Source organism: Marmota marmota, unplaced genomic scaffold (genome assembly GCF_001458135.2).
Source record: "Marmota marmota marmota unplaced genomic scaffold, marMar, whole genome shotgun sequence".
NCBI lineage: Eukaryota > Metazoa > Chordata > Mammalia > Rodentia > Sciuridae > Marmota > Marmota marmota.
Window position 1 is genome coordinate 2,134,984 of NW_026000153.1, and position 14,114 is coordinate 2,149,097.

Sequence of the window (14,114 nt, forward strand, 5' to 3'; positions counted from 1 at the left end):
CTGGTGCAAAGTGAGGCAGAACATCATGGCAGAATGGCATGGCCGAGGAAAGCTGAGCAGTTCATTATAGCCAGGAAGCACAGAGCAAATTGTCTATTTCTGTCCCTTCTTCTGTATTCCCAGCCCCAACCCTGACCCAGGCTCTCAACTGATTTCATGGATTGATTTCCCACTTCTTCTAAAATCAACAACCCTTTATTTGCAGGCTCCGTTGCCGCCTAGCCTTTGTACAATATGAAAATGAGTATGATATAGTGTTCATCTTTATTTTCACATCTGTAACTTGTTTACATTGTCTCAGCCTCTTAGAATCTTCTTGATCTTTTCCATCCAAGTAAATTCTTCAAGATTTTAGTTCTGTTTCTACCTCCTTCCATTAAATTTCTAAATTATCTAAACCACATTAGTCAGGTATTCCTGTAAATAATAGTTACTGCTGCCCATAACCAGATAATTTAGCATTTAATTAACTCGTGATTTTTTTTTCCATTTGTATCCCCAGTGCTTTGTCTTTTCTTTCTAAATTATCATAGGGACCATCTTTTCAATTTGCTTAGAATCTCAGAAAAGTCTTATATATGTAATAGGAACTTGGAGAATTCTCCTGGCTTATTACTTTTTCTTGTCTTCAACCAAGAAAATAGATTCAATTCTCAAACCAAGTAAATGGCACTAGGTAGTTAACTTACAAGTAAGTATTAAGCAGTATCTTCAATTCTGTATAGCATGTGATTTAAAACACAAAATAGTGTCTCAGAAAATACTATCAGGGGGGTTGCTTGAAAAAATACATAAATAATAATAAGATAAAATTATTAGAGAAAACTTTCTTAAGATAAAATTATTAGAGAAAACTTTCTAGCTCTATTAAAGCAAGAACTTTTCTGTCTTCTTTACTTCCTAAAACACTGTATAGTAACTATTAATAAATATATTAAAAGAATTAGTGAAGCAATTACAATGGTTAATCTAAGTATATATTATATGTCAGAAGCATGTTAATGGCATACTTAGATTATCACACTTAATCCTTGCATAGTCCTTGAAGGTTAGGTTTATTATTATTCTTATTTTTTGAATGTGGAAACTAAGGAAAAGAATTAGATGATCTCTCCAATACAAGAAATCTACCTAGTGGTATAGCCAGCCACCTGACTGTGGAGACTACATTTTTAATTGTTCTGCTATATAATCCTGAATGCTGCATCTTTACTGTAGTTTGAAAACGTGCATTCTGATGATGAACAAGGAGTGAATCCTATGCAGCCGGGAGATAGTAGTGAGTTAATCCAGGAAGTGGCCAAGACCCCCAAACCACTGATAGGAGTTAAGAAGCAGTGCCCTGTGGGGAGAGATCTTGGATCTCTCTCTGTTCTGTGGTCCTACCACACAGGGGCAGGAAGCTAACCCATGCAAAGACTGCCAAACCTTTAATATCTACATGCACTCTTTAATATCTACAAAGCCTGCCCCATCCCTATCTCAGCCCGGTGAATTCTTATTTTGCCTCAAGCCTCCTCCTCCCAGTGGAAATTCTCTCATTCTTGATGATGGTCAGCATTAACACAAACCTGCTTGCACTGTCTGCTTCCCTGAGAATGTGGGTCCCATGCATCATTCATTATAATCTGCCTTTATTCATTATAATCTTATTACCTGGAAAATACAGGCCCTCAATAAATATTTACTGAATGAATCTGAGGACAGGGGGAAATAAAAAGTGTCCCACAGGGTGTCGTATTTCAATAAGGCATTAAATGAGCTGAATCTCAGGACAGAAACAAAATTTAAAAAGAGATGCAGGTATCTCTTGCTAACAGGTGAGTGGCTCCTGCTGTCCTCTACAAACCCAGTGGCTAGGAGTAGGAGATGCACCTTGAGTTGAAAATCCTGAAACACTGTGAAGGGTGGACGTGGGCCACCTTAGACATCAAGGCCTTGCTGACAGCCCAAGGCAGATGGGCCCATGTCCCATGATGTGGGAATCACACTGAAAGGTCATCATAAATATCAGATGGAGAGAGAAATATGACGGGGGACTGGGGGAAGGGGCTTTAGGGTTTTTGCTTGAGTTTAAGGAAGACAGTTTGGCCCTGTCATCTGGCATTAAATTCAGTCTGTTTTACTGAATGTCTAAAAAGTGCCAAAGATAGAAAGCTGCTTTGCAGTTGGAAAGGCAGCTAAGCATTTATTCATACTCACGAGCTGGCCAAGTTCATTTCCATATTGCTGAGTGCACGAATTGAAAGCACTTCCCTCCAGCACAGCTGTTTGCACAGTGTGCAGCTCCTAGGCACCTTTCAAGTGCTGAATTCTCAGTTGCTGCCTTTGCAGTGATGTCAGAAATAGAAAATGATTTAAAATTTCATTCTTCTGCAGCTGAAAATGTTGGGAGAGAAGTTTGTGGCTGCCTCTATCTGGCCTGACTAGAGAGTGGGTTGTTCCAATCGCTTGATCTGTTAAGTTTCTAAAAATCACAAGGCCATACTCAGTATTAAATCACATAGAGCCTAATTTAATCTGTTTTGATCAACTTCAAAGGCATTTGTGATCTTGTAAAGCCTATCAAGAAAGAATAAAAATCATAAATAGTCCCTTTTGTGATTATACTATGGACACATGGAAATACTTGTTGATAGATTATCAATTAATAGAACTCTGATGTCAGAACAAGTCTGTATTTAGATTTCAAACCCTGAAAGATGGTGGTGTTGCCTATTAAATGCTTTTTTCTCAAGATGTTTTGACCACCAGCAGGCCTGATAGTATTAGCAATTTAAGAAGAAGAAGAAGAAACAACAACAACTTCATGAAGGGGAGGGGTGGTGTATGAGATGAACTTCAGTGCTTCTCAAATTGCTATGTGCACCCAAATACCTGGACATCACATGCACATTTCCAATCAGAGGTGTGGGGAAGGGTGCTGAGATTCTGCATCTGCCCTTGGACCCAAAGCCCACTGAGAGTAAACACATTCCAGAAGATCAGACTGTCTTGAAGAATTGGGATCTTACTTAGACTCCAAGGATGAAACCAGGACTAATGGGTGGGAGATATAAGGTCCTGGATTCCAGCTCTGCATAAGGGACAGACTATGTGATTACATTAGCTAATATATCAAACAGCAGCATTAGCATCAGTGTAGTAAGCTCAGGTACAATCTCTGACTTTAGGATCTAAGTGAGAAGATTCAAGAAAAGAAGAGACTGAACAATGAAGAGCCTGCTCAGATTCTGAAGGCCATGCAGGAAAGAGCAGCCACCATGTGCCAGGAGTTACTGTCCTTCCTCTCCCTTGTGCACAGAGATGTGGTTCCCTATACACACACACCAGGGCTGGGGAAACAGATATCCAGACGACACAGGCCCCAAAGTGTTTCCAGTGTTCTTTCTTAATCAGTCACACCCCACAAACACTACTGCCTTAATTACTTATGTAATAGGAGAATATGCACTTGGTCTTTGGGGAAAATCTTGAGAAAGCACAGGAACGAGGAGAAGAAAGGGAGTCATTGCCAGATATCATTGACATGGATAATGACAATGGGGGGAAAAACACGTGAGCTGCCAGGTCTCATGGAGTGCCACCTGAACTCCTTCCCATCTTGGGTTTCCAAATAAAAGAAAAAGGGCTTACTGCAACTGTATTGATCATAGATGGTTTTATAATTAAAATAGTATTAATTTAAAAAATTATCACACATATGATGACTATTTCTACCCTGTTGATGACTCTCACTCAGCATTTATGACTGTAATTACACTGGTACATTTTTAGGTTTCTCAGATATATCTGGAGGTTATTCAATTGTTAAATATCCCCCTAATGGTATCCAGCCCTTTAAGGCTATGAATAGCCTCTTCTATGCACTTTGTCCATCACCGGGTCCTCTGAAGAGCAGTAGCTTCTACTAAAGATGGAGACATCCAACCCATGAATTCCACTCCATACCTGGTAGCCATATAGTCCACTAGCGTGGTGATGGGGTCTCTATAGTTGTGATTATGAGAGTGATGATAGTATTAAAAATAATGACTACTATTTATTGAACATTTTCTATGTGCCTCTGTGGTAATTATATAACCTGAGAGTATTATTATTCCCATTTTACAAATGACAACACTGAAGTTCCAAAGTAGCTTGCACAAGGTTACTAATTATTAAGTGGTAGAAACCATCTGTGGACAGGGTCTAGACCACACAGAGAACATCTCAAACGTCCACTCTGGATAGATAGATCACCTAGAAGTACATGGACATGGTAGAGTCCCTCCAGGGGCATCTGCCCACCTCAGTCCCACCTAGCACAACTCTCTCCCCAGTGGAAGAAATCTGACTCTCAATAAGATGATGATGACAGGAAAATGCTGTCTACCACGGGACTCAAGGGTCTCTTCTGGATTGTTTTTTGCTTCAAGGCATACTATAATGATTGCCCCTGCCCCCCACCATAGAGTTATAGAATACTTGTTTTGAACCTCAGAGTTTGAAAGAGATATGTAACTCATCTATCCAGATTTTTCATTTTAGAAAAGAGTAAATCTAAGCAAAATGATTTGCTTTGGACCACAAAATTAGGCGAGGGGCTTCTGAGAGCTAGAATTCCAAGGCTTCCGATTCCAACTCAATACTCCTCCTGGATCCCTAAGACTGACTTCTTTCCACAGGGGCACCTATCTGTGCAGGAAAGTCTGGGCCAATGCACCACACCTGGGTGTGTGTCACATGAGGACAGGGACTCACCAATCCCAATACCTGTGTGAATGTGTCTGGGGCCAGAGGGGAGAAGGTGGGGATATTTTTGCTTTTTATATCTTCCAGCACAGTTTTAATATTTTACCTTTAATGCCTTTTATTTTAAAAAGTAGAATCTTTTAGTGGCACATTGGAGGGCCCTGCCCTTTGGTGTTTGAGCACTGGAGCAAAATACAGACTTTGTACTGTGATAAAACACTTTCACACTCTAATTGCAGGGCTCTTAGAACCAAGAAAACTCACTCCCTCGGTGGATGGTACCAGCTGATAACAGTGTTCTCTGTTGCAGTTTGCTCAAAATTACTTTTCCAGAGCTGAAATTTACAATCAAAGTAGGCACACATGCTGCATGATAATGCACATATGATTAGGTGTAGGTGGCATAAGTTTAGTACAATGAACTCTTCCTTATCTTTGTTCCAAATCACCAGTGATTTGTTTTTACAGAACTCTGCAATAACTGGTTCTCATAATGAGAACTTAGTGACAGGGTAAGATCTAGCAAAACCTTATAAATCAAAGAAGGAATTATTTTAGCATTAGGTCTGGTACAGTCCAGATTGTAACTGGCTTCTCCTTAAGGGGGAAGTCCCTACTTGAAGGTCTAAAGCTCAGCATAGAGACACAAAGATGTAAACCCAATTGCCAAAGAAGCTAGTAAATGTTAAAAACAAAAAGACATCCCAAGTTGAAATTTGTGAGTGCCAAATGGGAGATTCAAACAAAGCTGGTGCTAGAACTCAGGAGGGCACAATTCTCAAGGCTATGTCCCCCTTAGCTAGGACTAAGGGCTCAAGCTGGGACTCAGAAAAACTGACACAGAGTGAGAAGTAGAGTGTGTCCAATTCCTGAGGCTACCCTGACAAAAGACCACAAACCTGATGGTTTAAAACAACAGCAGTTTATTAATAGTTCTGGAGGCCCAAAATCCAACAACAAGGTATTGGAGAACTATGGTCCTTTTCAGGATCTGGGGAGATTTGTTCCCTTGACTCTTGCAATTTCTGGTGGCTCTTGGCATTCTGTGGTGTACCTTGGCCTTTAGCTGGTACTCGAGATGACCTCTGCCTCCGACATCTTCATACCACCTTCTCCTCTGTGTTCATTTCCTCCTGTGCATATTTCTTACAAGACTTATCAATAAGGCCACCTGGATAATCCAGAATGCTTGAGATCCATAAGTTAGTTACACCTGCAAAGGCCCTTGGATTCTGGGAATTAATATGTGGGTGGACCTTCTGGTGGACACCTTTCAGCTCACTTCGGGCAAGAGAGAACATGAGGCAGAGATATGACAGGAATGTGACTCTCCTGGGCTTGTGTACAAGTGCAAAGGGAAATAGCTGGACTCAGTGGTCAGGCGAGGGTGTAGGCCTTAGCGGGATGTCGGATAATTCTAGGGATCTTGTGCTTGGCCTCTGTCCTATTTACACTGTCACTTCTGGGTTGCTAGTGTTTTAGTATTATCAAATCACTACAGTGAACTTTCTCTTCCCCAGGAAAGAACTGTTGAGTCAGTTCAGCTCACATTTGCTCACAGCTGCTCAAGAACATTCCAGTAACCGCACAGCTGGTAAGTCACACTGCCAACCAAAACATCTGGATCAGGATCCTTCCTTCCTGCATCCTGCACCATGGCCACTGCCAACCATGAACAGGTATGTTCATTGTCTTGAAGCACCTAATGTAGTTTTTATCAAAGTAATATTTTTAAAATGCACCCAAATATATATTTGCAGCTTGTTATTTTGGAACTGCAGAATAGTACAGACAGTGCGGCAGCTTCCAGAGGTGATTTAGAAATTCATTTCTCCTGCTCTTCCAAGCGGGAATGGAGCTGACAGTCGGTTATTTGTGGACTTGGGAAAGAACCAAGACACCCTGACAACTCAAATATGTCATTTCAGCTGATGCTTTAACCTCTTCCAACGTCAAATGTTGCTTCTTTATAAAACTTAATGTAGAAATACATTGAGAAGTGAGCCTTATTTCTTTGCCCTTCCTCCCTCCAGGGTACAATGTTACAACCAGAGGAATAGAGAAAAGGTTGGCAGTTAGGAGTAAAAGGCTCATAAAAGGAGAAATGGGAAAACTAAGACAGAAGTATGTAGTTAATTCTTCTCTGATGGGTCCACCAGAAAAATCTCCAGGCAATAGGAAGCCACAGACTGCTCCACTCATTCATGTTAGTCTTGACCCTGGATTCAAAGAGGTGCTGGCTGATGGAGTCTTGTCTAAATGCTCATTTATATAAGGAACAAGGAACTGAAATTAGCTTCTGAAGAAGCTTTCTAAGCTCTTAAAAAAACAAACAAACAAACAAACAAACAAAAAAACTATCCAGTGACCACCAATAGGACAGTGGCTTGGTTCCCCACCACTTATCAGTCATGTGACTCTGAACACATCAGTCCATATCTCTGAGCCATATTTTCTTTCATGGTATAGAAAACAATGCAGCCTTGTTGGGTTGATTTAACACTCTGAAGGATGGCGTGAAAGGATCTGAGGAGCTGTAAAGATGCAATCAGATGGTTTTAACTTTTATGGGTGTCCCTTGCAGACTCTTCCTCTCAGTGCAGCCTGGACACAGGCCAAATTGCCTCTGCAGGTGCCACCCACCTCACAGCCAGAGGAGGCAACAAGGAAGCAGTCACCTGCAGGGCTGTTTGAGGACTCCCCTTATGGAGGGTGAATAGTTTGTCAAACACTTCCACAGACTTTCTACATGCAGACCCTGTTCTACTAAGCAATTTGCACAAACTTACATGGAAACAAAGCATGCTCAAGGAAAACCATCTTATAAACAGTCAAGGATTGAATTCACATTGGCTGGTTCCAGAAGTCACGCTTGCTGCCTTCATCTTCTATGACCTTCAATTGTGGTGTGAACATGGTTTGTCCCCTCTGAAGCTCTGGTTCACATTTGATTGTCATTATGGCAGTGTAGGGAGATGGGCCTTTAAAAGGTGACTAGGTCCTTAAGAGGGATTAATGTCTTTTGCTTCAGGAGTGAGTTCTCTCTTCCAAGCCCTGGATTAGTCACCTAAAGTGGGTTGTTACAAAGCAAGGCTGCCCCTTATGTTCCCTTTTCACTTTCTGCCATGAGTTAAAGCAGGACAAGATCCTCATGAGAAGATGAGCACGTGCCAGCACCATGCTCCTAGACTTCCCAGTCTCCAGAACCAAAAGCCAAAATAAATTAATAATTTAATACATTACCCAGTCTCAGGAATTTTGTTGTAGTAACAGACAATGAACTTAGACACCATCTTAGGACAAAGTGACAGTGATTCAGTTCATACTTAACAAAAGAAAGATGGTAAATTTCAGTATTCCTAAAGACATGATGAACTAAAAGTAAATCAATGGGACTAAGCATTTTTCAATTGACAGCTGAAAATGTAAACACCTGAACATTATAGCTTTAATGCACTTTTCAAAACTTGGCAAATTCTCCCCCTTTCGACTCACCTGCCTTATGGATTCTGGCACTGAGCCTGGACTGGGTATGCTCTGCAGAGTGCAGCATAATTTAATTGCCTGCATAAATAAATTTCTATCAGGTGACCCAGGGAGAGCTCAAATGCAACCTTCAATTAGCCTAGGGAAAGCAGGGTGACAAGAGCGAACTACAGAACTGTACAGAGACTTACCTAGCAAATCCCCTGAAATGGTAAGTGAAGCAGCTGTCAACTATGTTGGCAGGATTTACTTGCTGGTTTCTGATTTTCATGCCAAATGCTAACAAAACATAAAAAGAATGGTGCTCTCTTTACAACCCACAGTCTTTGAAATCAGAGCTGATTTCTTATTTGTAAAGATTTGTGCAGCTGCCCTTCCCTTTATAACTTCACATCTTCCTGCTCAGGGCATTTTAATAGGTTCTGTACAGATAATAGTTGAAGAAATAAAGCCCAGGGCTCTAGAACTCTTTCAATATAGACCAACCATATTTGTTCATCTTTATGGAGCCTAATCTGGCTTCTGAAATGTGTTACTTTGAAAGTTCTAGGAAGGAAATGTAAGGAGGCAGGGGGAAACAGACAAAAGGAAACTGCAATTACTCATATTGTATAGGTCCTTAAATAGCAATTCTTCCCACTTAGGTATCCCTTTACCCACTTCCTATGTCTACAGAGCTTCATGAATAGTAATCTTTCTACCTAGCAACTGCATGCTGATTCATTCATTAACTTAACCCACAACTACTGAATGTCTCCTCTGTGCTAGCCTAGGTACTTTCATTTAGTTCTTTTTCTCCTTCAAGAAGCAAGATCCTTTAACATAGATATATGGATAGCACAGTAGCCATACATAAATACATAGCACCTTTACATTATATGTGAAAAGATCTGGGGTAGGTACAAAGGACAAGTTCAAGTTCAATTCCAGAAAAGAAAGGACAAGGGAAAGTTTGGCTAACCCTGATCATTACCTGGCTGTGCTGGGTGAGAATTTAAGTAAAAATTATTTAAAAAGAAAAACCTTTCATGCACATGATGTTTTAAGTTTGGGCATGTAGTGTACCTTCCTAACTTCCACCTCCATTCCAAACACAGTGAAAATATATATAAAGTTACAAGCACCTAGGGATCTTCCATGTTTGTATGATAAAAAACTAGACTACATATCTTCAAAGAAAATGTGATTTGTACCCACACACACAATCACATAGAGAGTATATTACTGAGCCTTAAAAAAGAAGGAAATCTTGTCATTTGTGACAACATGGATGAACTTGGGGAACATTATCTGAAGAGAAATAAGCCAGGTACAGAAAAACAAATACTGCAAGATCTCACTTATAATGTGGAATTTAAACAAGTTGAACTCAGAGAGTCAGACAGTAGGGTGATGTTCCCAGGGACCAGTGGCTGGAAAAATGGGGAGACGGCCAAAAGGTTCAAAGTTCCAGTTAAACAGCAAGAATAAATTCTGGAGATTTACTCTACATCACAGTTCCTGTAGATAATAACACTGTGTTCTATGCACTTATCCCTGCAGATTCTGCATCTCTGGCTTCAACAAACGACAGACTGAAAATATTTGAAAAGAAAAATTGTCTGAAAACACACAGACGTTTTTCTTGTCTTCATTCCCTAAACAATACAGCCTAGCAACTGTTTATACAGAACTTATATCACACTAGATATTATAAGTAATTAGAGATGATTTAAAGTACCCAAGAAGATGTGCTCAAGCTATAAGCAAATATTATGCCATTTTATACCAGGGGCTTGAGCAGCCTCAGATTTTGGTATCTGTGGGGTTTTGGAATCAATACTCCTGTGGATACTAACTGTATTTGAAATTTGCTATGAGAGTAGATCTTCAACGTCCTTACCTCAGACACACACAAATAAAACTATGTGAGGTGATGGATACATTAATTAGAGCTTGACTATGTTGTCATTTCACAAGTTATACACATATCAAAACAACATGCATACACTGTAAATATACACAATTTTTATTTGTCAATTATACTTTAATAAAGCTGGAAGGAAAAGATCATGACAAAATAGTTTAAACATCTCCATGAAGTAGAAAACAAATAGAAATGTAGTAGGCAGGGGTATTCGATAGCTTATTTCTGTGGACCAACAGGGCTAAAAATGTCCCCAGGAAAAGGTTCAGACTCACCACCAGAATTCAATGAAGAGGGAAGCCCCCCACCACAGTGAAAGGGGACTTTAAAACTCTGCTTGCCCAGGGAGGTGGGAGGAGGCAGACTGTCTCTCAACCAGACTGGGCCACACTGACTACTGGTCTGATGGTTGACCTTGAATAGTCCATCACCATCGTGGAAGAGCAAGCCCTGGCTGCAAGCATAAGACTGGGTTCTGGACCAAGGTTCTTGCAGGTAGGATACAGGCAACATCAAATCCCTAAATGGGTCAGGGTGAGTGCAGAGAAAGAATCCATAGGAAACAAACGTAAGATAAGGCTCTCACAGTAATTCCAAAGCACATAAGAAAAACTAACACCACAAACCACGGCCAATAAAAATCAACATCAGATGAATCCCCTTCAGCCGAAAGGAAAAGAGCACCCTGGAAATGACTGTACACTGGTGTTTTAAAAGCTAGGAGGAAGTTGTACAGATAATATTCAGCTATGTTTTAACATTCCTCAAATTAAATTTCTTACTATGGAAATTTTGAACTTTTACACATATAACTTGTACTTTCCAGTGACGTGGCTGGAAACACAGTGTCATCACCATATTTGGCAACCAAAAGACCACCAGCTCCGGCTGCGTTCACTCACAGTGGTAGCGAGAACTTGTGAGGTCCCTGTACCCTACGACAGGCTGAAGGACAATCAGAATCTTGACCCAGCCCTAGGTGGAATTGACATGGACTGCCAAGGTGCCCATGTAGGGGAAAACTCAAGTCTATCCTGGGCCAGAATACTCTTCATTAACAGAGGCTAGGACAGCAGATGGCCCAAGTAAATGGCTCCTAAAAATTAAACATGAGCATTATAACTAAATTCAGACTAAAGAGGAATTAAACATTAAATTCTCTACCTTCTCTGCCACACATGAAATATAAGTGTTTACATTTATATTGCAATATCACATTCATATTAAAGTGGGAGATCTTAAATATAGAAGATGACCATTGGATGAATCATTGACCAAACCTTCAAAATCAGAAAAAAGTTGAGTCATAAAGCATACCTCTTTTTACCCTTTATGATATATTTTTTACCCTTTATGATATAACCTCAAAAAAAAAGAAAGAAATATGAAAACCAAATTGCTTTCAAACACACTGAAAAAAGTTCCGGTAGTATCGAGCCTGAGAATGTCATGGAACGGCTCCAACTCCTCTGGCGTTATCAGCACCTGCTACTTCAATGAATCATGTTCTCTCCCTTTATCAAAGGACACAATAGATGCTACTAGGAGTAAAAGGAATGGGGTGGGTAAGGGAAATCACACATTCTGCTCTAATCTCAACCAGAATTTTGGCTCAGGGAGAGAAAAACCCTGTGGAAGTTGGCAAAGCAGATAAGCATAGTTAGCTTCATGAAAATTGAACTCCAGAGAGTCCTGGGGCATTAGCCAGTGACTAAATTTAGTCTTTTTTTCAAACACAGACAAATTTAACAAAATGCCCTTCTAAATCCCTCAAAGGAGATCCTGGAGGGCTCCCCAGTGTCAAGCCCATAGCAAACTCTAATTTGCCTAGAATTAGGGATTCGTGGGTAGCAAGTCCCCTGTCTCAGGCAATGTTCAAATGGAAAGACCCATGCTGATGTGACATAAAAGTATGGACGTGCCTGAGGTGGGAGGCTGCTCAATTGTAGCTTTCAAGTCTGGAAGTGAGTACACTTGGCGATTGTTAGGCCAGAATTTCCCATGGGGCAAAAGCAATGCCAACAGAGCCAGAGTACTAAAAAGGCTCGGAGACTCCTCAGGTTGTAAATCCAGCATTTTGGCATCCTCTTCTCTCTCTATGTATGTGAAGGAGGAAGACTCATAATGATTAATGTGCATTTGCTGCCTTTGATCGAAAACCAGCAGATCTTGCCAGCAGACATTTATTAGAAAGAAAACCAAGAAACAACATAAGAATTACCTGACAGTTATTTAGGAGTTAATTATTCAGTCCTTTGTTTTTTGTGTGTGCTTTCTCCTACTTAACTCCTTTTGACCATTTTTTTTTTCTGTTGATTAGGTTCCCTCGACTCACTAGTAAAGTAAATCAAATGAGTCTTAGAGTTATTGTGGGCAGTCTGTGGTTACAAGCTGTCGTAAAAGGTTTGGTGAGGGGAAGGAAGTGGGGGGTGGATATTATAATTACTGGAAAAGTGATTGTTGTTTATCTTGGTTAGCAGGGTATACAGTGGGGCTCTGGGGCCAAACACAACCTTGGTTTCTCATGTGCTCTTTACTAGCTTTGTGTCCTTGGGCAAGTAATCTGGTCTGAGTCAGCTTCCTCATGGGGCAAATGGGAATATTAATACTTACATTGGTGGGCAGTTGTAAAGATTGAATAAAATAATACAAAGAGCCGAGGAGAGTTCTTTCCACCAGCTACGCACACAAGCTTAATGATTCAAATTGTATAGAATTTACTCTCCTCACACAGTGAAGAAGAAAACAAATATTCTTATACTGAGAAAAGGATTTCCCAAGCAAATGTACACATTTTAACACATTAAACTTCCTGGTGATTTAAATGTGCAAGAGTCAAACTTTACCTGTCGACTTCCCTGCTTGGAGGAGCAGCTACTTGTGCTCCTTGAAGGTGAGACCAATTTCTGGGACACACCAAGGTTCTTTTCATCACTCATTGTGAGCAGCTGGTCAGTCACTTGGCCTCAATGCAATCAAAATGCCATCAGAAGACAGAGGAGTTGAGAGTATGGAGGTCCCACACAGGTAGATAGGTCAGCTCTTATCCAGTATGCTCAAAAAGCATTTTTAGATGGCCCAGAGGAAATCCCTAAAACCAAAAGAAAAGCAATTAGAGAGAAGTCAGAGACCTAAATGTCTTCTCTAATAAATCATGTAAGTGTCTTCATATTACACATTACAAAGCCTTGATGCTTAGGTACAGGCTATCAAGGAAAAATGTTTCACACTTTCCTCTTATTGGTAATTTTGTATAGGTGGTTCTTCATGTAGTTCTGTAAGACGACAGTCTTAAGAAGGTTAATATGGAAATTTGAGACACATACCAAATCAGTATCATAAAAAATCCCAAGCCACAATGAGACATCACTCCACATCTACTATGATAGCTATAATTTTAAAAAGAAAGATAAAAACTAGTGTTGTGAAGGGTGTGGCGAAATTGGAACTCTTAGGTATTGCTGGTGGGAACAGAAATTTGTACATCTATGGCAAAAAAAACAGTTTAGTGGTTACTCAAAAATGTAAACATAGAATTATCATATGATCCAGCAAGTCCATGTCTAGGTATGTATCCAAAAAAACCTGAAAACAGGAATTCAAACAAAAACTTGTAGACTACTTCTCATGGCCACGTTATTCACAATAGCCAAATGTGGAAATGATCCAAACGTACATCAAATGATGAATGAGGAACTAAATCTGGGAAAGTCATACAATGTAAAATTATTCAGATATTGAAAGGATACACATTCTAACACAGGTGAACCTTGAAACACCATGCTCAATGAAACAAGCCTGACACAAAAGACCACATATTACATGTTTCTATTTATATGACATATCCAGAGTCAGCAATCTGCAGAGACAGGAGGGTGATTAGTGGTCACATGGGTGTGTGTGTGTGTGGGGGGGGGTGTGATGACGGCTTACTGGAGTTTCCTTTGGGGATGATGAAAATGTTCTTGAAATAGATAGTTGTGGCAGG

At 40.2% G+C, this 14,114-nt stretch overlaps 1 protein-coding gene across 9 annotated transcripts in view; it reads right to left on the reverse strand.

Moving 5' to 3' along the window:
* Osbpl3 (oxysterol binding protein like 3) overlaps nt 1-14,114 on the reverse strand; it is a 188,274-nt gene that overhangs the window by 83,689 nt on the left and 90,471 nt on the right. For all 9 annotated transcript variants that reach the window (XM_048786357.1, XM_015490143.2, XM_048786356.1 and 6 more), the window contains one exon: nt 12,973-13,217. In XM_048786357.1, coding sequence (XP_048642314.1) covers nt 12,973-13,065 — 93 coding nt within the window. In that variant the 5' untranslated portion in view covers nt 13,066-13,217. The remainder of the gene's footprint in view (nt 1-12,972; nt 13,218-14,114) is intronic.